The sequence below is a fragment of the Meles meles genome, chromosome 10, assembly GCF_922984935.1.
Source record: "Meles meles chromosome 10, mMelMel3.1 paternal haplotype, whole genome shotgun sequence".
NCBI lineage: Eukaryota > Metazoa > Chordata > Mammalia > Carnivora > Mustelidae > Meles > Meles meles.
In genome coordinates, this window is record NC_060075.1 from 104,648,973 (window position 1) to 104,672,733 (window position 23,761).

At 43.0% G+C, this 23,761-nt stretch overlaps 1 protein-coding gene across 4 annotated transcripts in view; it reads right to left on the minus strand.

Moving 5' to 3' along the window:
* HECW1 (HECT, C2 and WW domain containing E3 ubiquitin protein ligase 1) overlaps positions 1-23,761 on the minus strand; it is a 466,123-nt gene that overhangs the window by 313,044 nt on the left and 129,318 nt on the right. The window contains exon 2 of one of the 4 annotated variants that reach the window (XM_046021546.1): positions 16,075-16,132. The exons of the other annotated variants lie outside the window; for them this stretch is intronic. Within the exon in view, the coding sequence (XP_045877502.1) occupies positions 16,075-16,101 (27 nt within the window). The 5' untranslated portion in view covers positions 16,102-16,132. The remainder of the gene's footprint in view (positions 1-16,074; positions 16,133-23,761) is intronic. 4 annotated transcript variants of the gene reach the window in all.

The window sequence follows — 23,761 nt, forward strand, 5'->3', positions numbered from 1 at the left end:
TACCCTTCTCTAGTTCTGATAAATGTCTTTGCTTTGAATTCCGCTATCTGAAATTAATATAGCTACTCTTCTGATTAGTATTAGTAGGGCACATTTTTCTCCATCCATTTACTTTCAATCTATATATCCCTTTATATTTATATTTATATTTATATTTATATTGGTTGCTTGTAGACAGCATATATTTGGGCCCAGTTTTTTGATCCATTCTGATAATATCTGACATTAAATTGGTACATTTAGACCACTGATCTTCAAAAGATTACTGCTATACTTGTATTAGTATTTACCATATTTGCTATTGTTTCCTATTTATTGCCCTTATTCTTTGTTCCTATTTCTATCTTCCACTCTTTTTCTGTTCTCTGTGGTTTTAAAAAGGAATTTTATGTGACTCCATTTTTTCTCCTTTCTTATTTTCTTGGTTGTCCTAGTGTTACCAATATAAATTTACAACTAATCTAACTCTACTCAAATAATACTATACCACTTCATGGATAGTGTGAGTACTTTATAATAACAAAAAGTCCTGATTCCTTCCTTCCCTCTGTTGTATCATTACTGTCATTCACTTCACTCATATAAAAGCATACATAAGTATATACATATATATGTGCATTTACATAATATATCCACATAAGCATATACAATCAAATACATTGTTGCTATTATTACTTTGAACAAACTGTTTCCTGTTAGATCAGTTAAGAATAAGAAACATAAGGGATGCCTGGGTGGCTCAGTCGGTTAAGCTGCTGCCTTTGACTCAGGTCATGATCCCAGAGTCCTAGAATCGAGTCCCGTGTCAGGCTCCTTGCCTGGCAGAGAGCCTGCTTCTCTCTTACACTCTGCCTACTTGTGCACTTTCCCTCTCTCTCTCACTCTCTCTCTGACAAATAAATAAATAAATAAAATCTTAAAGAATGAGAAATATGAGAAAAATAAGAAGTATAAGAAAAATAAGTTTTTATTTTATCTTCACTTAGTCCTTCTTCAGTGTTCTTCCCTTCTCTATGTAGATCTGAGTTTTTGACCTATATTATTTTTCTTGTCTCTAAAAAGATCTTTTAACATGTCTTTCAAGACATGTCCACAGGCAACAAATTCCCTCAATTTTTGTTTGAGAAAGTTTTATTTCTTCTTCACTTTTGAAAGAGAAAACTTTTGAATGAGGAAAGTACAGTTCTAAGTTGGTGGCTTTCTTCTCTAAACACTAAATATTTCATTCCACTTTCCTCTTGCTTTCATGGTTTCTGAGGAAAGTCAGATGTAATTCTTTTCTTTGTTCCTCTATAGGTAAGGTGTTATTTTACTCTGGTTTCTTTCAGAGTTATCTTTAATTTTCTAGTGGTAGAGCATTTGACTGCAGAGTTATCTTTAATTTTCTATAGTCTGAATTTGATATGCCTAGGTGTATTTTTTTTTTTTTTTTTTTTGGTATTTATTCTGCTTGGTGTTCTCTGAGCTTTCAGGATCTATAGTTTCAGTGTCTGACATTAATTTGGGGGAAATTCTCAGTCATTGTTTCAAATATTTCTTTTGTTCTTTATTCTCTTTCTTCTCTGGCATTCCCATGACATGTGTGTTGTCCCACAATCCTTAGATGTTATACTCTGTTTTATTTTGTTTTTAAGTCTTTGTTCTCTTTCCTTTTCAGGTTTTTGAGGGTTCCACTGATATCCCCAAGCTCAGAGGTTCTTTCCTTGGCAGGGACCACTCTTCTAATAAGCCCATCTCAAAGGCATGCTTCATTTCTGTTATAGTAATTTTAATCTCAAGCATTCCTTCTTAGGATTTAATCTCTTTGCTTACATTGCCTATCTTTTCTTGCATACTGTCTACTTTATTCACTAGAGTCCTTGGCATATAAATCTTGAGAAAGTATATAAATCACAATTGTTTTAAATTCCCAGTCTGATGATTCTAAGATCCTTGTCATGTCTGGTTCTTATGCTTGGTCTGTCGCCTCAAATTATGTTTTTTGCCTTTCAGTATGCCTTGTCACTTTTTCCTAGATAGCCTGACATGATGCACAGGGTAAAAAGAACTGCTCTAATAAGCCTCTAGTAATGTGGTAGTGAGATGTTGGGGGAGGAGAACATTCTTTAGTCCAATGATTAGAACTGCCTTTTAAGTGAGAGTGTGAAGTTCGAAGGGGTTCAGGACCCTGTGGCATGTGGGTTACTTTGAGCTTAAGGCACTTGAGAACATGTGGGCTCAAGAGAAAAATTTTCCCTTCCTTTAACCTCACAGAAGAATCTTAATTGGGGGTCTTTCCAAGAATAAGGGTTATTAGCAGAGATAAATTTTTATCTGAGTTACTCAACTATATGGTAGGACAAACGCCCAATTACCAAACATCTGTGATAAGAAGATAGTAATGATCCTGTCCTCTGAAATCCTAGACTCCTACCCCTTTCTCCTTAGTCCAGAATGGCATATATATCTCTTTTTTTCCCTGTCTTAGGACTTTCCATATCTGTGTGGATTACATACACTATTAAATGTGATTTCCTGTTAATCTGCCTCATGTCAGTCTGGTCCTTAGTCCACCTAGATGGACTTTGAAAGGACACAAATTCTTGCTTCCCAACAACTTCACAAATGTTTCTTCATTTTTTTCTCCCCCATTAGGTGAGACAGGGTAGCTAGAGTGGGTTTCCCTCCTCCCCCTGCACCCTGGTCACTTAGGCTCTGATAATAATCTAACAGGTTAGACTCTGGTCAACTAATTTCCACTGAGGACAGGCTTTGTTAAGAAGAACAGAGTGCTCTGAGGTATGTCAGGGTGTTCCTTTTTCCCTCCCTCTGCCAGAAATATGAGGGTATTTTCCCCTGATATTTATTGTCAGAACCCGGTTGAGCTCCGGGAGGTTAAATCATTCAAAATCATGGCGGCCCCCTAAGACTAGATCCCTGGGGTTTCTAATTCTCAGAATTGTCTGCACTGAGCCTCCAGCGGTTCATCAACTACAGCACAGGTTTTCTCCCTCTGTGTGATTCCTGTGGCTGTTTCTTCTCATGAGTCTTCACTCGGGTAAGTCATAACTCCCTGTATTGGCCAGTCTGGCTCACCAGTCCTGGGGGGCTGCAGTTTGCCCTACGTCTTCCCCTCTCTTAAATACTCAGGAGGAGTTGGTGATTCTTCAGCGTGTTCAGCTTCCTGTTCATTAGGATGGAGTGGAAACTTCCCAGCTTCTTGCATGTGGAATCCGGAACCATCATGTAGCACCAAAAACTGGTACAATTTTTAACTTTATATATTATTTGGCTTCTGTGTAATAACATTTATGTCATATTTGTATGCCAAAGAATGAGTTAAAACTCTCAACAGATGTACATTTCTGCTCACTTTCTGCAGCTTCACCTATTTCAGTGCTACATTGTTAAGAGGAGCAGAGAGGTTCATGGCTCTTTCACTGGAGACTGTAATTTCCGTCAATACAGTATTATCATCCTTGTCACATTAAGAAAAATTTCCCAGAAAACAGTACTTGACTTGATAGTAAGCTTTTATTGTTTTTTATTTCTAATTTTTCTCTCTTAATCATTTACTTTATACACATCTCCTTTAAATATGATATACATGGGGCATGTGGGTGGCTCAGTTAGTTAAGCGTCTACCTTGAGCTCAGGTCATAATCTCAGGGTCCTGGGATTGAGCCCCGAATAGGGCTCCCTGCTCAGCGGGGAGCCCGCTTCCCCCATTCTCTCTCTGCCTGCTGCTCCCCCCAGCTTGTGCTCTCTCTCTCTGTCTTTCAAATAAATAAGTAAATAAATAGATGATAGATAAATCTTTAAATATGATATAAATAAATTTTGTAGTTTGATTCAGTTTGAGAAATTTTCTGTTCTTAGGAGATATGTATTTATATTTGTTCTTGTAAGAGGTATGTGGTTTTCGGTCTTATATTTGGTTTTTGTCCTCAGTTCTGGCACAGAGCTATGTAAACCCTTGGAATTTTCCTGAGTGATAAGATCATCTTTTCTTATTTGCATAAGCCCCTTTCAACCATGCCTGAATTTATGCTGATGAGGTGACTCTTCGTGGGCTCTGAGCTTTAGGATGGGTCTGGTCACTTCAGATCAGGTGCCAATGGCCAATGATTTCATCAATCATGCCTACCTAATGAAGCCTCCATTAAAAACTCCTAATGACAGGGTTCAGGGGAGCTTCCAGGTTGGTGAATAAATCCATATGCCAAGAGGCACCCCAGCTCTATAGAAACAGAGGCTCCTGTGCCTATACCTTTTAGGATCTTGCCCTATGTCTCTCTGGTTGCTAACTGGAATTATTTATGACACACTATAATGTTAAGTATAGTGTTTTTCTGAGTTCTGTAAGTCTTTCCACTAAACTATTGATCACCAGGAGGAGTTACAGGAACCCTGGAATTTATACTTGGCTGGGAAGAATTTATAATTGGCCTGGGCACCCCATTTGTAGGTAGGGCCTAAAGGGAAGAGCAGTGTAGTGGGGCTGAGTCCTTAAACTAAAGGTCTATGCTGACTCTGGGAGTTAGTGTCAGAAATGAACTGAATTTTTGGACACCCGGTTAGTGTCGGAGAACAGGAGAAGCACATTTTTGTGTCAGAAAAAAGACATGGCATTTTAACCTTATCACTGTGAGCCTTATGAAATTGCAATTTTTGTAGATCAAAATAGAATATTAGCAATTATATACATTGTAACATATACTTATGTAAGGGTTCTCTTTCTTTACAGTATTGTTATTGTAATTCCATTTACATATAAAAAAATTGAACTCTAGAGAGGTAAGGTAACTAGTCTTGGGTCATAGAAATCAGCAGTGGCAAAACAGAGATTCAAACCTAAAAAATCTGAAGCAAGAGCCTATAGACTTTATCCAGTCTGCCGAAATTCCTGACCTTACTGACCCTCAAAGTCTTGCTTTTACTATTAATATTTAATATTATTAAAATTAGTAATGCAAATAAAATAAATTGCCATCAAGTTTGCTTGGTCTGTATGACTATGGTTTGTCCTGGTTTTCTGCCTCTTCACCACTAGAGGTTTGCCACTGTCCCTCCATCCCAGTGAGAAGTCTGAGCAGATCCCCATGCCTCTTGCTAGGGGTCCCAGCTGCCTCTGCTAATGTCAGGGTCCTTACCCGGAAGGCAGAATCCTGCTTAAATGTACAAATCCCAGGGCATAAGCAAGGAATCATGAGTCAGTGGCTGATGTTTAAAAAAAATGCTACATTTCTGAATTTCCCTCTCACACAACTGAAACTCTCTGAGAGGTCCTGCAGCGAAGAGATCGGATGTTTGCTCAATCCAGTGTCTCTCTAGCTTACTTGACCACAAAAGTCTTTTATGAACGACTACTAACATCTCTTCTTGGAATGAATATCAACACACATGCCATATTTACCTAAACATCTGTTTGTGTCTTATCCATTTAGAGGACCCCACAGCTCTTACTATGGTAATCAGTTAAGGGTCACAGAATGAATGAACAATGGAAAGAATGAGCAAATGCCTAGTAGTAATACTGTAACACAAACAGGAAAAGAGTCAACATTTTTCCTTTTTGTTTCCTGATTTCTATATCAATTATACTAAAATATTTAGATCTCAGGTTGAAACTGAGCCTAACAGAGCATAAATAGAATCAAATGAATGATTGACAATACTTATCTGTATTCATTTTTTTTCCCTTTGAGGGGAGAGGAGGGGGAAGCCATATACAGAGAAGGGAGATAAAGAGGAGAATGCTCTCGTCTAAGAAATATTGCTTTTAGGGCAGTAGATTTTACTTAACCAATTACTCCCTTGGCACACATTAGGCTAATGCATTACTTATTAATTATTCCAGCATTTCACTATGGTATTAGTAATTGGGAGAAATTACTTTGGTGCTCATCTTTTACTCTGCTATATTTTTACTTGGCTTGAAATGTAATTCTTCCCTTTTATGGTGCTCGGTAGACCTCTTCTGTCACACACGGCTCTGTGACCAACATACTAACTCTGCAAATTTATTATTTTGGGTAGTTGGATAAAGTAGATAGCCAGTCATTATTCTTTCCTTGAAGACTCTCAAAATATGAGAGCCTGCTACTAATCTAGAGTGTGCAATAACATGAAGAACAATTGCCTAGAAATACAGGAGATGGTTTGCAAGGTAATGAGCAGTACACTTTAAATATTACGAAGATTGTTCTGGAAAGATGAACTAGAAAGTATTAACTTGCTTTATTTTTCATATGTCTCCATGTTAAATAATGAGGTCAGATTTCCTTGGAAGCAGATGACATTAATTTTTATAATAAGAAAATCCTCCCTTCTTACCTCGTTAACTATAATTCATATGTCAATTCCCCAGTAACCGTCCCTTCCTCAGGTACACTTCCTAAATCCCAGTCTGGGTAAATATCCGCCTTACACATACTCATTGAGCAATGTTCTTTTCCTTCTGAACACCCATACGGGTTATGGTTTGAGTGAGTTTTCTCTTTCAGCAGACTGCATACAGAACAGCATCTGGCCCAGAGTGACCACTCTATAAATATTTATGAAGTAATGAATCTGTAGTAGGAAAGTATCTGTAACACCTCAGTTGTTTTCATCAAACTCTCGGGCTTGAAAGTAGGATTCCAGATGAGGAATCATTATAAATGGGTTAGTAATGTGGATTGCATTGGGCACACCTATTGGGCTTCTAGATGCCTAATTCTTAAGTAATGCAGAATTGGGGCACTAATTTTTAATCTGTCATAACAATTATCCAAGACATTGTGCTCCCCTTCTTGACTTGTAATTACTTTTTTCACACACGAATGCTAAAAAAAACAGAAAGTGGATTACTGGAATGAGTATACAGGAATAGCACTGGGCCGCCCAGTGAGTAATGAGAAAGTGACTTGAGAGAAAGTAATTCAAAATCCTTCCTTCTAGTGACACCACAGGGCCTTGGGGTGGACACAATTTTAGACAGATAACAGTTACAGTTGGTCCTGTGGTTTTCGAGAGAGTAGAGATTGGCCATTTCTCTGGGAGGTAGGACCAGTGTTGGCGAAGAGGAGAGGAGGGATGACAATTCAAAGCAGTTGGGGCTGAGAGGGCCCTGGGTCCCCACACACTTTCCTATATCGTGTTCTGGCGAGCTGGAGGGGTGAACGCTCTGCCAAGGAAAAACAATGGTGGAGGAGGCAAGGAGCTTTTTGTCAAGGTTTCTAGGAGAGTGGTGTCAGTGGACTGTGTATTGACTTAATGTTTGATAGATATGCTCTCTAGTACATTCTGCAAAACTTCTTGACAGAGCTTTCTGGTCAGAGCGTTTATTGGAGATTTCCAAGTGGGCTTGGAAAGTAGAAAAGTGCCACCTGGCAATATTTCATAAAACTAATTACCTTAGGGAATTCATGAAAAATTGCAGATACAAGTACTATAATATAGGGTTAGTGGAGCATGTCATATTTTCTTCTAACAATGATCTAAATCATGTTATTTTTTCAGTTTAGTGGGCCTTTATTATTTTGCTCTCAGTGGTCATTGATTCTCCATTTAAAAAAAAAAAAAATCCTCTCTGGCCTCAGATTTGAAAAGACCTAAAAGTAAGACTAACTTAGCACTTGACTCAGGAAACAAAGATATTTCCCAGACAACTGTTAACCTAACAATTGGTGGGGATTCATCAGCCCTCAACCAAAAAGATTTGCCAGGGAAACGTTCCTTAATATGAACTTTTAGGGACCCCTGGGTGCCTCAGTTGGTTAAGCGTCTGCCTTCGGCTCAGGTCATGATCCCAGAGTCCTGGGATCGAGCTCCGCATCGGGCTCCCTGATCAGCGGGAAGCCTGCTTCTCCCTCTCCCACTCTCCTTGCTTGTGTTCCCTCCCTCACTCTCTCTCTCTCTCTCTGTCAAATAAATAAATAAATCTTAAAAAAAAAAAAAAAAAAAAGAGCTTTTAGTATAAATACAGCAAACAGTCTTTCTATAGAGACCCAGGGTCCAAAGACCTGAGCCCCTTTCAGGTTGTGCAGTGAGCAGAGTTAAGCAAGCCCCTTGCTTCTCTGTGTCCTTATCCAGTGATGTTAAGATCACATGAGAGCTCTGTGCATCCCTTAAGATCAGACAGAATGTCAAGGGAAGTGATGTAGAGCAAAGCACCTAGAAAACTGAAAGTACAAGGTAAACATAAAACACCATCATTATTGTTCCCTATGTTGTACTTTTTGCCCCCATGACTTGTTTATTTTATAACTGGAAGCTTGCTCCTCTTAGTATAATAGGTCAGCTATACTTCCATTAAAAATAAATGTAAAAAACTTAAAATAGAATACCCAGAATTATTAAAAAGGAGGATTCATATCTGGTGCAGGCCTAGCAGCCACCAGAATAAAGTAATCCTATTTATTCTGATAATTTCTGTTACTGGGCTTCCACACTGATCCATACACAAAGTAAAGCTTCTATTTCAGGAAAAAGAATGCAGATTGGTGGCTATCCAGCAGGCGTGTAAGTGGAACCTACACCACCACCACCATCATCATCATCTTCACCATCACCATCATCAGTGCTTCCACCACCGTCTTCCCCAGCACCTCGTAAAGAATCTATGATCCATCATCACCGTCATCCCCATCCCTATCATCATCCTCGCCATGATCACTACTTGTGTTGAACAGCTACTCTGTGTAAGGCATTTGACACACTCTTTCTCTTTGTGCTACCATTAAGTTCTCTAAAAAACCCACGTTACTGTCCTCATTTGAGAAAAGGGGAGTTAGAGGCTCCATGAGGAGCCTGTAGTTCCCAAACTCAGCTGGGCTTCAAAATGACCTGAAGATTTTTCAAAAATTAGATGCCTGCCTCTCAGCAGAAAGCTACTGAAGCAGTCTTCACTGGTGGATCCCAGGCAGCTGAAGATGTATTTCCAAGCCCTACAGAAGGTTCTATCTACTGAGCAGGGGAACTTGCAGAAGACCGGGCTGGTAACTTCCTCAAGGACCCTAGCTGTTGGCCACTGGACCCCCACGTCAGCTCTTAACCACTTTTCTGTCTCACCTGACTGGTAATAACATCCAATTTAATTTAACAACTGTTTTTTAGGGACTTTAATTGCTTTTTCCACGTTCTACATCCACTATTCAACTACACTGACAGATTGCTTTTTCCCTAATGACCATTTAGATGTTTTGATAAATTACTTAGTTCCCAAGGACATTTTATACTGTGGTCAATGCTTAAAGGTCTACATGAATTTCCTGAGACTCTTATTAAAATGCAGATACTGACTTAGCATTTCCCGAATGGGCCTGGCAGTCTGCATTTCTGAGCTCCCAGCTGATGCCAGAGTTGTTGGTTTCTGTATTGAGACAGCTGCAACCCTGGGGTGGTTACAAAGAGACCCACTCCCGGAAAATAAGCATAAGCCTGTGAGTGAGGGTCAGACTGCCCCTTACTGACAGGGATACTGACCAGGGCAAAATGTTGTAAAGGACACTCAGACGTGTGATTCTGACACGAGAAGAGACACGTGCAACAGGGGAGAGGGCATTGCCTAGCAAAGAATCTAGTATCCATCATGGATTTAAGTGAAAATCACACTTACGTACTGATTGGGGGAATGTAAACCTATGGTTACGATAACAACGATAATAATTATGTACCTTTGGAAATATCCAAACACTGGTTGAACCAGTTGAGACAAGGAGGAGGACACTCCTGAACGCTAACCTTCTTGGGAGGTGACCTGAGGATCCTGGGGCATGTGAACCAGAGAGCCTCAGGTCTAGCTCTCGGAATTCCTGTGGTCACACTCCGATGCCAGGTAATGAATGGCATCATATTCTGGAAAACCACACTGAAATGAAATAAATGGCAAATTGGAACAAAATAACATACTTGGGCTAATTGCATTTTGGAGAAGAGAAAGTCCGGGAAGGTTTTGGTGGACAGATAAAGGACAAAAGATGAAATGGGCTTGAGTTTTAATTAGGCAGGAGTGTAATGGGATCCATAACTCCAAGAGCTTCTTAGTTACTTAGACCTGCAACTGTCATGCGTGAAAGAAGTGTAAATCATTGAGTCCCCTGCTCTGCCGGGATATGTAAGATCCTGTGCGAAGGGAAAGATCCCCAGTGTCCATCCAGGAAGCAAGGCTCCCTCATAGTCTCTCATACACCACCGCTCTGAGCATTGCAGGGCTGGCATCAAAATGGGCTGGTGCCGGGGCTGCCTTCAGAGGCCAGCGGGAGGTGAGCTAGGTGGGAACAATGACAACCAGAAGGTCATACGCTCCCTGATCTAACAGGGACTGCCTCACTCAGCTCCTGACAATTGCTGCCAAGCACAACGTGGACCAGATACTGTAAGAACTATTGATTTTTTTTTTTTTTTCAAAAGAAGCTCAGACTTTGAATTTTTTATCAAATTGTCTGTTTTTTTAAATAAATTTCATCAACAGAATCAAACCCTTCCTCAATACAAAACCGACAACTAAAAAAAAAAAAAAAAAAAATTGCAGCCCAATAAAATAAATCTTGCCAGGGAGGATAGAAGTGATGACTCAATGACTTCTGGGTTAAATTTTTATGCAAGTTCAAAGATAACATGAGTTTTTGGAGATGATACCCAAAGCTGGGGTGCAATGGCAAAGCAGGCAACCCCAGGTGTCCCCAGGTCCTCTCTTCTCCACCTAGCCTTACCCTGCTCTTTCTTCATAGAACGTCCCAATTCCTGACATGCTGTATAGTTACTTTAATTTCTGAAAAAACCCCTCCCCAACTAGGTAGAAATCCCCATGAGGGCAGGGGCCTGTTTGTTCACGACCATGTCTCCAACACAACTGTGTCTGGTACACAGTAGGTGCTCAATAAACAGTTGCCAAATTAATAATGCATAACAGGTCCATATCTCCATCTACATCATCCAAATCAGAACAAGCCTGTGTCTTAGGACCCTTATCCTGGGGTCTGATATCTAACACCTAGCAGTTCACGAGACCAGAGTGACATGGATAATCTATATCCAAAACTTTTACACAGAATAAAATACTCCAAAATCTAATTTCTACTTTATGGGGGGGAAAACCCAAAAAATCTGCAAAAGAGAAAAGAAAATAGGTATCCATTCTTGGTACAGCATATATTTGGCTGTGATCATTCACATACTGACTTATTGTTTGAAATCATGTAAAACATGACTCTTTGCTAAGAAAGCATAACTAAGCAAACAGACCCAGAACCACATCTGCTGACACACAGTGCTGGACCCAGACAGCAGCAGGATCCCAGTGATGCTGTGTTCTCTAAGAACTCGGCACGATGCAAATGGGCATAAGGGGATAAAAAAGCAGTATGAAGGGACTTCTAGTTCTTGCTGAAAAAGAAGATTCAGGTTCTAAATCCAGCACTGCTAAGAAGAGAGGCGTCTCATTTGGGGCTACATATAAAGCCAGCACTCCCTTGCTTGAACAAAACCACTCACTACACACTACTTCAAACAAGCAAAGCTCCAGACAATTAGCTACACACGCACGTTTCCAGCCACCTGCTGTCTGAGGAAAACAGCTCTGCAATGTGCATGCCCTAGTTTCAACCGATCTTTGAGTTGCACACAAAAGCACCCTTCCCCTACCTGTCTCCCTTTCTCAAGCTGAGTCCACAAAAGAGCCTAGAAATAACTAGAAATACACTTCCCTTTAAGTGAGAGAAAAATATGTTTAAAGGACAGCCCAGACCTTGGATAAAAGCACTTACTTTGAAAGAACAGGACAGATCATGTATTCAAAACAAGACACCTTCTAAAGGGCAGACCAAGAGGATGTTCAATGCCACAGCCTTGCTCTGTGCTGGAGGCTCTGGTCCTGCTGGGCATGGTGGACAGATTTGAGCCTGTGTGGCCCGTTCCGCTGGGGCTGCTGCGTCAGATGACGCTCAGAACAATTATTGGGACAGGCTGTGAGCAAGTCAGCAGGAGAGTTTTATTTCTGGCCCGAGATTGCTGCTTCCTAATGGGAAAATACTGGTGGCAGAGCTCCTCCCAGGTATCAGACCGAGCCAACGCTCCCCAGGTGATCTGGGTTCTGAGGGAGGTGAGGAGGGGGTGCCCATCACGTGTTGGGGGGCAGAAGGTGAGTGGCCCTTGAAGAAGACCTCCTCTGTCAGGTCAGACCCCTTCTAGGTTCACCTAAGGATATTGGTCTCCTTGATGTAGTTCCTTGACTCTGCCAAGGGCATGACTCAGCTCACCCACTAGCAGTGCGAGATACACAATTTCTCTCTCATGGTCCAGTAAAGCTGAATTCAAGACACTGAGTGGAGAACAGCTGGAGGGAGAGCATGGTGGTCCCCAACTCAGTGAGGTCTAGAGTTTGTGGCTTCACGTGCAGGGAGTTTCAGAGCTTCTCCACTAGTTATTTCTATCCAGTGGCTTGGGGCTTCGGAACCTGCAGTCTATGAAGAGATGAGGGATGGGAGAGGTGGAGGAGGAGGGGAAGGAGGCGAGCGGTGGATCTTTCAATTGAGTTCCCAAGTCAACAAATGCAGAGAATCAATGATTCTCTTTGGCTGGTTTTCTACTGGTGTCAAGATGACACATTGTGGGATGGACTTCAAGGCCTCTGATGACTTTCCATTTATGCCTGAATGACTATAACTGAAAAGCAAGACAGAGATATGGTGGCTATTTAGGGAAGCTGGCTGTGGGCTTCAGATGCCCAAGGATCCTCACCTCTGTCTACTAATACATTCTAGATACAGACCTCACCTCCAGGAAGTGATGGTGTGGGGAGAGGGTGTAGGAAGCTTTGGGATCATTTTCAGTTTGGAAGACTTTTTGGCAAGAACACTAAAGTTAGGAAGACATACAATTTCTTTTTGTCATACAGAGATTGAGGTCAAGGAGGATGAAGAGACAAAGAATACTCTGTTTCAGGAGGGATGTGCAGTCTCAGGCAGACATGAAGCTGGGTGGGGCAGAGGTTGACCCCATGAATCCCTTGAGCCCTACCCCTCTGAATGATCTGGGATAGCGCACTACCTCTCTGGGCTTTACCTCCTACATGAGGAGTTTTTAAGATCCCTCAAATCTTCATGCCCTGTTCTTCCAAGCCCTGGCTTCTAGCACATGCCCTCACACAGAGAAGTCGAATGAGCCAAGTTTGTCTCCCTCTTTTTTCCGTCCCCCACCCCCTCCACAGAAGACAGTGATTTCCAGCAAAGGACCCCATCTTCGTTCTGCCTCCCTATTCCAGCTGCTTCTGACCAAATTCTGAAAAGCCCAGAACGGATTTTTTATAAAGTCTCCGGAGTGTGTGGCAAGCGATGGCGCTAAGGACTCATTGCTTCCAGCTGCCAACTCCTTCAGGGACCCCTCAGCTTACGGGGTGTGGTCACAGTCTTCTTACAACGCTCCGAGCTCAGTGGGGCTCCAAGTGCTTGGCCATTCCCCACCCAACATGGGTGTTTCTGAGCCCGCAGGCCTTGCTCCCGAGGGTCCGCCCTGGGGTGGAGGAGACCGTCAGGCTGAAGGCCCCAACCAATTTTCCTTCCTCTCTCCTTTCACAGGTGTTACTTCCCTCTTGCACAACCAGTATCTACGCCCTGGGGGACCCAACAGACACACAGAAGCTAATCGTTGCAACACATAAACCCTAAAGTCTGTTTGCTTTTCCAAAAGGAACCTTTTACAGGCTTTAGGAAGCCTGTCTTTGGGCAACAAGATCCTCTCTCTAGCATGAAGATCTGCAGTGTAGATTTCGGTTCTATTCTCATTCACAGACACAGAGAGGTTTAACTCCCATCTGTTTTAGCCGCTGGTTCTCAACCAGGGGTGCATATAAGAATCACCCCCAAGACTTTTACAAAATGCAGATGACTGGGCTCCACACACAAAGCTATACTTGGTGATCTGAGACCTACCCCTGGTTGAGAACCACTGGTCTCAGTATGAAACTTCTCTTTATTGGTCTTCTTCTAGAGATTAGCATTCATCCTGCTCAGGATCATTCCAGAACCTGAAAAGTATATCTTCATGAAATGGTCAGATATCTGCATTAGTGATCTCGTGTTCATCTCCAGATGTTTTTATAAATCCAGCTAGTAATGCAGACTTCTTCTGAACCATGGTGAATCTTCTGGGAAAGTATTACAGAAAGGCATAGGAAACCTTGGGATTATTTTCAGTTTTGAATATCTCAACAAAAAACACAGAAGTAATGGGGCTGTAACATTGCCTTTATCATGCAATCTGGGACAAGGAGTTTTGCACTGACTTTCCACAGAAACTGGGGATAAGGTTGCTGTCCTCTGTCCCTTTGGGTTTCAAAAACAATGTCCCTAGTGTCATTGTTGTGTAGGAAGTTGGGGTTATGCTTGTATTTCACAAACTAAGTGCTTTGGGAACATAAGTCTGATCTCTATCTTCTCCCTCCTGTTAATCAGGGAGAGCTCACTTCCATAAACGTCGAGGGAGAATAGTTGGACAGCGTGTTTCTTGGATTGCTGAATAAAATCCCCTGAGATTATCTGTGTACCCATTTAGCTTTGTAGTTGCAATGGAGGCAAAGCCTGTAACTTTCCAAGATACCAGTCCTGAAAAGGGGCAAGTGAGAACATTCTCCCAGAAGGTTAAATGTATCCACAAGGTATTTTTAAGTCTTCCTATTGTATCTTTCTAGCTAAAGAGAAAAATTCAAAAAGTCCCAGGGGAATGTAAACAGACAGGAGTGCTGTGTGTTGGGAAAAGCATTCTCTTAAAGAAAGTTGAACCTTCCCAGAGAGGGAAGTCTAGTGGGTGGGTAGCTGAGCGAACTCAGAGAAATAAATCGGCTGCTGACAGCACAACAAACTGGGAAACACAGTAAGAAAAGAAAAGTTTAACATTTAAAGTAAAACATTTAAAGTCACTGCCCTTGGATTGTCCCTGCACATTTGGGAGCATGGGATTACCTACTAATTTAATGCTTCCTGAACACAAAACATAAAGTGCTTATTCCCTAAGCCCGTTACTCTAATTCAGACAGCTCCCGTGGGTGAGTTGGAGGCAGTGCTGGGGGTGGAAGAGGGACCCCAGTGTGAGGACCGCCTGCCTTCTGAGAGCTGATGAATGCCGAGATGCTCACTGAACATCTCGGGGCTCTGCTCTCCTTCCCACAGGGCTAGTTCGTGGATTAGCTGAATGTGTATGTGGGTATGCTTAGTACATTTGCAAAGTACTATGCAGATGGAAGCTTTTCATTACTTTCCAGACAAAAGCCTCATTTATGGGTTGCCACACTAGAGCCTGTGGGTGGAGATGTCAGCTCAGATAAGCAGGTCCCTCCCTGCTCCTCTCTTACCCACCAGGAGACTCACTAGTGATATGGCCCTTCATGCCCAGTTCCCTCAAAAATAAGATGGGGACGACGGTCATACCTACCTCTTCAGATTGTTGTGGGGAGAGAGGATTCATGCAGTAAAAGCATCTAATACAGATCATGACACATAGCGTCTACTAATGTGAACTATGATTATTATAAACCAGGGCTGTCCCCAACAGCTGTAAAGCTGTGATATACAGGAAGCAGGGGACATGGCAGGAAGTCTGCAGGGACCTGGGAAAAGCTCTTCCAGGGAGAGCTCCCCCACCCCCAGCTGCAAGAGACCCCCTCCAATGAACTAGCAACCTCCTGGTGGCTGGCCTGACCAGGTGAGCCAGAGAAACCACGTCTCTGGTCTCCATGTGAATTTCAGTGCATTCACATCAGCCGCAGGTAGTTCCCGACAGCCCCGCAGAGTTCTCAGCTATCATTTCGGAAGGGCCATCCCAGGGTGCTTGTTTCTAGGTACCAATTCACTTGCGACAACTGTAGGTTCACATCACACAAGGGAAACTTGACATGCAAAAAAACATCATCTCGAAATGGAGCACAGTCGATAGGGGTGGATGCAGGGGGCAGGGGTGGGACGGGTGATGGATCTCAGATGTCAGAGCTGCCCGTGGAGCACTCCTGGGCCGGGCAACCATGGTGGGCGGTGGGCTGAGGCACATTCCATTATGAGTGGAGTGGGTTTATAATGGAATGACATGGAAGGGTTCTTAGAATCAGAAAAACACACTGACCTTCACACTACACAGGTGCAGCAGCATAATGGCCCACCACGTGTACGCGTATCAATTCCTGGGGAAAAGGCCAACGAGGTTAACTCAGCGTGTATCCCGAGCAAACAAAACCAGTGACATTACCCAAAAGAAGGACGTCATACCCCCCACCCCCATCGAGATATTTGGCTTGGGCGATCCCTAGGTGAATGGAAAAATCACACGAGGATCAAAATCATTTTCATGATGTGGATCCAAGGTAGCAAGCCACATTATTTTGCGGCATGGGTAATTTGATTTAGATTTTAAAATTTAAAGTCAAGGAGTAAGAATCATGGGACTAAGGGGAAATTTTTTTTTTTTTTTGTCTTTTCAGGAAACAAGGATTTAGTGTGGGGTTTGTGGGGAGGAGATGGGAAAACTTCCTAAAAGCATCTTCAGACATGCCCCACTCACCAGATTCCCTCAAGCACAAAGGAACCCGAGCTACAGTTAAACTGCTGGAAATATCACTGACTCATCTCAGCGCACTCACTCAGATGTGAATACTGTCCCTTGCGTCGCCAGGAGAGTATTACCCCAAATAACAATCCCTGGTCACACCATCTGCATTTCAGTACAGCAAAACCAGGTCTAAAATTAGGAGCTTAGAGGAGAGACGCCAGACATGGGAAAATTGCTGGTGGTGTTTCCACCAGGATCCTATTAATCCCTGTACCACACTGGGGTCATGAGTCTTTACTCTGGTAAAACTCCTCTTCCTCTGAAGTTGAAGTTGCTATGGAAAGAATCAATATGATTTCACTCCAGAAAAAAGGGGTATATGATATCGGCTTTCCAAAAACCCCAGTGAAACCTGAAGCTTTGCTGACAGATGGGTTTGTGCAAGAAACAAGTCGCAAGCTTGCATTCTGAATGCACAGATGATATTCTCCTGAGCAGATTTGCATAGGGAAGGGAGAATTTAAGGTCCATGTACTTGGGTCCTGATTTGTGCCCTTCCTCCCCATTCTGGACACAATCTGCGGCATTCATGTCTTTCCCTATGGTGGCCACTGGCTTCCCAGCTGCTCCTCAGGTTGCCCCAGCCCTGCCCCATAGGCAGGCTCTTCCTTACTCACCTTTTCCATGTTGGAGGTCTTCAGACCCTCCTATATTCACACTAGGGGCCTGTATTCCCATCCATGGCCTCAATTACTATCAGAGCACTGACAATTCCCAAATTCCCATGACAACTCAGAGCTCTCATCTGAACTCCAAACCAACACCCACTGGGGCTTCTTACAGCCCAAACACAGTACAAAAAGAAGTTGGGATCTTTATCCCTGAACCCAAAGCCCAGAGTCAGTGACAGCTCCTTACCCGCTGGGTCTCCCTGTCAGTAACTTTGTTTTCCCTGTTAGTACCTTTTGCCACTACTTCTTAACCATTCTAGAATCCATTGCTTCTCATCATTTCTACTCCTTCATCATCACCCAAGCGTCTCTCCTTCCTAATCTCAGTTAACCCAAATCTGTCTCCCCACCCTGTGCATGCCCTACACATATTCTCTACGACAGGTTAGAATGCTTTTTATAAAAGGACATCACACTGTGGCTCTTTTCTGTTTCCGTAGCTGCACGCTTCCTTTAGGCTAAAGCTGGAGACAGGTCGAGATATTTCATATGCGCGTGCAAAAATGGATCTGGGCCTCCTGCCTGCCTCTTTACACCCCACACGTGACTCCCCAACCACCCAGGGAGCTATGCAGTCTTCAGAGACACTTGCTTCTCTTTGGACGCCGTCCCCTCTGTCTGAAACATGCTTCCCTCAGCCCCCCTCCACAGCCTTTAGTCCCTGGTCCCCTGGGCTCCCCAGCCAGCGCAGGTGCTCCAGGACAACACTCTCTACTTATTTTTGGATTTTCCAAAATAATTCTAAAGAACTATTCATTTAACATTTGTCTTTGAAGCCAACCCAAAGTTCTCTGGGAGCTCAGCTGCCGTCCTCAGTACTGAGCGCAGGTCTGGTCTAAGGGCTTACTTACCATGTACAGTGAGAATTGGACGGATGAAAGAATTGCTGAATGATGGGGACTGACTGTTTATGTCCTTGAGCAACTCACAGTCTAGACTTTAGAAGATAGGAAAGAAGCCTCTTGGTACACCTGTCCCAAGCCAAATGTTGATGTAATTAATCAAACGTGCATATGCACGATAGAAGAGTAAGCAGAAGGGGAAAAAAGACCATTCAAATCACACATTCCTGATTTAGCGCTTAACCTGGGAGAATACTGGTGTATTTTACTTTACAGTTTACTGTACATTGTTTTTTTTTCTTTTTTTTTTTTTTTTTTACAGTTTCCTCATAGTTTAGCTGAAAAATTGACACTGGCCAAGAAGAATGAGGGCAGAGTGGAGTGGGAGGTTGGGGGAACAGGTGGTGGGTAATACGGAGGGCACGTTTTGCATGGAGCACTGGGTGTTGTGCAAAAACAATGAATACTGTTACGCTGAAAAAAATAAATAAAATGGAAAAAAAAATCCAAAAAAAGAAAAAAAGAAAGGATCCAGCTTTAGATTCCAAAATCTCATACCACCCTACCAACCAGGACCTGGATTGCACCTCTTCCATAGGAATATGTTGAAACCCAAGGAAGTTAAGGAATGAAAAGAGGACCAGGTGACTGTCTACATGAACACAACTAGAAAAGCGCCCTACCCTTTGCTTTTGGCCCATCTAAGCTTACAAATCCACCAGCCTCTTCAAGTATTTAACTAGAGGAAACCCCAACAGGAAAGCGCAACTGGCAGTACTGGGGATCAACACAGTTGTACCCTGAAAGTAACCTAAGATTACACAATTCTTCCTTCAAATGCACAAGCATTTATATGAAGTTTTATCAATTTCTTCTACTACACTCAAGGGGCTATGACCCTTGGGGGGACTCTCAGAGCATCCTGCACAGAGCAGTGGGGAAACCAAGCAGGAAGGATGCTTCTGGAGATCACTACAGCAGGGCCTGTGGTAGAAGCCCTAACAGCAAAGGGAAGGGCACGGCAAGCACAGTCCTCAATGAGGCCAATCCTTCCTGGTCCCCAAGTCAGCTCCCTGAGGCCCTGACATCCATACTTGTGCCCTGCAAACTAGCCATCCAACGGCATCATTCTAGGGATCAAGGCTGAAAGGTGTCAACACTCTGTCCCCTCCTACCAGGTCACCAGGGGAGAAGTTACCATTATTAAAAATCAAAAAAAGCAGATAAGATATCCATACAGGGCCAATATGGATCTGGTCCATACCCAAATGAGCTAAGATTAAACACTAATACAAAACGTATAACATAACAATTTATCGTGTGCTAAAAAGTTTTTTTTTTTTGCTGTTTGCTAGCCTCCTGTTCCATTTGGTCTGCATCATAGCATTGGGCTATGCCTTCAGCCACAGAACGGATCTGGAGGAAGACAGCAGTATCATTATGGGTGGAATGGATAAAAGGAAGCAATATAAAAGATGAAAAAGATGACAGATTTTTTTAAAATCCTTTTTTGGTAATCATAGAAAAAAATGTACATTTGCTATTTGAAACACCAAGCCATACAGACAGTATGACAAGAAGTCACTCATAAACCCACCCCTGAAGAAATCTAGAGATTCTGGTTGGGAGTGGGTTTCTCATTTCCAAGAAGTGGTTTCAGGGAAGCCTAGTCAAAGTGCCACCTTCTGGGCATCCTAGAAAAGCCCCAGAGATCCTGGCCTTCCCAGGAGGCCTGTGATATATAAAAAGAATTTACACTTACTCTAAGCAGATGTGTCTCATAGCCTCAGAAAGCTGGTCAACTCGCACAATCACCCCCCATAAGAGACTTGCCATCATGACTATCAATTATTTTAAGTGGTCCTCAGAATGGATGATTGACAGTGAGGATCGACTGAATTCCAACAGGAGATGCCAAGTCGTACGTGGGCAATTCCAAACGCAACACAAGGGACCCGCCTAGAAGGACAAATTAAGCTCAACTGTTCGTGTTTGGAATGAGATTTTTAAAAGCTTATTTCTTCTTGGAGACCAGAATATTGGACTCACCAATTGAATAAAACGATTCTTGTTGAGAGATCCCTGTCACAAGCTGGGTCACTAGAACTTCCCTCATGTTGCTGTCACAGCAAGGACTCCTCTACTAACGGCCAGTGGGACAATGCACTCACACAAATGAGTATGGTCCTATCTTCGATTTCATGACCATGAGCTCGTCAGCACAACTCGGGGTCTAACTCGTCTTGTTTCATCCTGAGCTCATTTCTTTCAGTCCCTTGACTTGATGCCATTTACATTTTCAGGACACACAAGACTTACTATCACCTAACCTTAATGGCACTACTGTCGCTGAATTCCTTCTCCTGGGAAGAGGTGTCTTTATGAGCCTCTGCTCAGAATTACAGAGAGAAGAGCGCTGCCATGGGCAAGGCTGTATTGCATTGAACTTGTAATGCCTCTAGCTAGGCGTGCTGTTGGTCTAGCAGCCTTTTAGCCCGCAGAGCTCTTGCAGACCGAAGGGTATCCTTGCTGCTCCTTACCTGCTCATCTACCCACAGGGAAACTTCTTGCTGGGTAGGATGAAGCAGTTCCTCTTTCCCTTGCCAGGAACTGTCCTCTGTTTTCCTGCCCCTCCCAGTTCTGCCTTTGCTTATTGGAGGCATCACAGCTCCTGCGCCCACTGTATCTCTATGTCCATTTCCAGCTGCACCGCATTTGGGGAGTGGAAGACCCCAGATGAAGACAGGAAGAGAGGAGAAATGGAGGCTGGCCAGGAGGTTGGTTGGTGCTGGTCTGGCCCTGGTCTTCCGGGTGCTAGTCATACTCTGTAGCACGGAAATCAGTTCTGGAGATATGTTTATCCATCACTGTTCCTAGGCCCCAGAGTGCTATCATTGTGCATCATTTTGGAAACTTTTCATAAAATTATTTCCATAGATGTTGTACGTGGGGGAGGGAGAGGTATCTAGTGACCTCTGTCACTACCAGTACCTTTGGTGACTGGATATTACCGTTCTCTCTTTCGGTCACACATTTTTCCACTGGATAAAATGTTAAGACTCTACAGACACATATAAGAGTACTTCAGACACTGAAAAACAAAAGGTTTTCTTTGAATGCATAATCCAAAAAGATATCAAAAACATAGGCATAAGCTGACCCAGATCCATGTGACTGCATGTGCTCAAAACTCATCTTTTCTACAGTGGCGTCTCAAAGGTCCTAAGGACTAAATGTAAAAAATTGTGTCACTCAATGCTAAAATATTGAGGGTTTACAAGGCAAGAAAAATTAGAATATCCAAGTGGTTTCATCAGAAACTTTATCTTTCCACACTGATGGTATATAGGAACGTGAAGAAGTTCCAGATGTAACATTTAACCCAATAATGTCAACCAGCTGGCACAGGGAGACAAGTGTGAGATTTTTCACTCTGGTCTCAGCATTTCCACTGGAGAATATTCACCTACCAAGGATCGTGAACCGGACAGGTCCTCGTTTCCACCTCTGAAAATGTGGGTCTGCTAAAACTTAACAACAACTTTAACAATCTTACAAATCAGAACATTAAAATCACAAGTATCAGGAAAAACAGCCTATGAATATTATGTTTCTGGTGGTAAGGGGTTTCTGAACAAAGAGCCCTGGCACCTGGGTTAGGGAGGGATTTATGGCCACCCTAAAGATAGACACCTCTGGAAAGATGTCATCTCACCTGCTCTGGGAACATCTGTTTACTTGCTGGAGTGTAAGTCTTTTGCCTCCTCTGCTCAGAAAGGATTTCATCATTTTCTAGAACAAAGGTCTTTCTTCCTTTCTCCAGAGAGGAACATGGCCAGATGGGCCAGGAGCTCCTATATAAGGGCTGAGAGTCATAATTTCAGGGTTTCTCTCCTGTGGCACAAAGCCCTGCCTGTATAGGGAAGCCCTGGCTCCCATCGCTTCACCTCCAAGGGGAAATGATGGTAAGACTGCACAGAAATCAGTCTGTTTTCTCACCCAAAGACCTCATGTTTTCTGTCTGAATAAATGAAGACAAGTGACTGTATCATTTCACATCGAAAGGACAGTTGGCTGTGATGGTGACACCATTCACATTCTCCTCCGCAGGGATCACACATCCTGCCTGCCATGCAACTTGCTTGTGCTACGTGTGGGAAGACCACAGACACCCACCTCACACACTTTGGACTTGACCATGTACTATGTGCTATGCTCTGGCCTGTTAAATGGGATGTTCACTTCGGAGCAAGAAGTTTTAAGAGATACGAGTTTACACCATCGCTCTTGCTCCTGTTCCCTCTCCCCCAGCAACAGCATGTTCCAATTCTAGATTGGGCTATGCCTTCAGCCTACACCTCAGAAGGAAGAACACATATGCAGCCCAACCCACGAAGTGAAGGAAAGTGGCAGCCGACCCCCAGCCTATGTGTGATGGGAGGGAGAAATAAATGTTTATAGCGGGAGCCGTGAGGTTACGGGATGTTTATTTCACAGCCTACCCAGGAAAAGCAAACTGTGGGAATATTTGTTTCACAACATCACCAGCCAAAGCAGACTGACACAGCTGCAAACCAGCCTCCATCCTACCCCTCTCTGCACTGGGCCCCACTGCCCACATCCTGATTCTTTGCTATTTCCCTAAACTGACTTTCTTTTTTTTAAAAAAAAAAAGGTCTTCTAGTTCATGAGTGGGGAAGAGGTTTCAGAACCAATATAAATTGTGAGATGGCCATGATCTAAGAGACATCTTTCTTCTCTCCTGTCCCATTCAAACCATCCCAATCAACCAAGTCCTCTACTTTTTATTTTTTATACTTGCTGGTTTCTTTCCTCCATTGAAACTCCAAGCTGTTTTGGATCTGTCAACTCTCAGGTCAAATTTGTCTCAGTAGTCATCAGGTCAGGACATACCTTGTATCCTTCCCTCCTCAATATTTCCCACGAAGAAAACATTCTTTGCCAACAAGGGAGAAGATTGGATTCTACTCGGTGGCTGCAGTGCTGGGTTGCTGGTAAGGGATCATAGTTAAATGCTTGCATTTACTAAGTTTTTATCTCAAAACATAGAAAACCACAGGAAACCGTTTCCTGCCCCATCAGAAGGCTACATTTCCTGCTTCAATCTGCTGTCTCGAGTCCTTTTCAATCTCTTAGCTGGCAAAGAGAAAATCCCCTTTAGGGCACGAACGCAATTACAAAATTGGAGTTTAACAGACTTAAACTGGGTTCTCCTGGAGGCATTTGCACTTTAGAATAAGAGCAGCCTCAGGTCATAGCGGCTGGCACAGGGAGAGAGTAGGACGGAGAAGACCTGCCAGGAGAGGTTAATGTCTGGTCTCTCTTCACTGTCTACCATGGCCAGAAGGGGCTTCGGACAAACCACAACCAGAGTCTGTTAGAGGTTGCTCACATGAAGTCAAAGAGCTTATAAGACCTCGAATTTACAGACTTAATGAACTGGGTCACTGCCTCATTTTTTTTTTTTTTTAAATCCAGAATCTAATCGTTTAAGGAACAACAGGGCAGAGTTCCATGTGATTTTAATGGAGGCACACCGAGCAAACGGGATAACATAAGCCCGTACATATCAATTCAGGGAACCCACATCGTGTGCAAGAGCTGTGGGGACGCACTGAGAGTTTTAAATACCCCGACAAAAAGAGGTACTTTGAAAGGCTTGTGATGGGA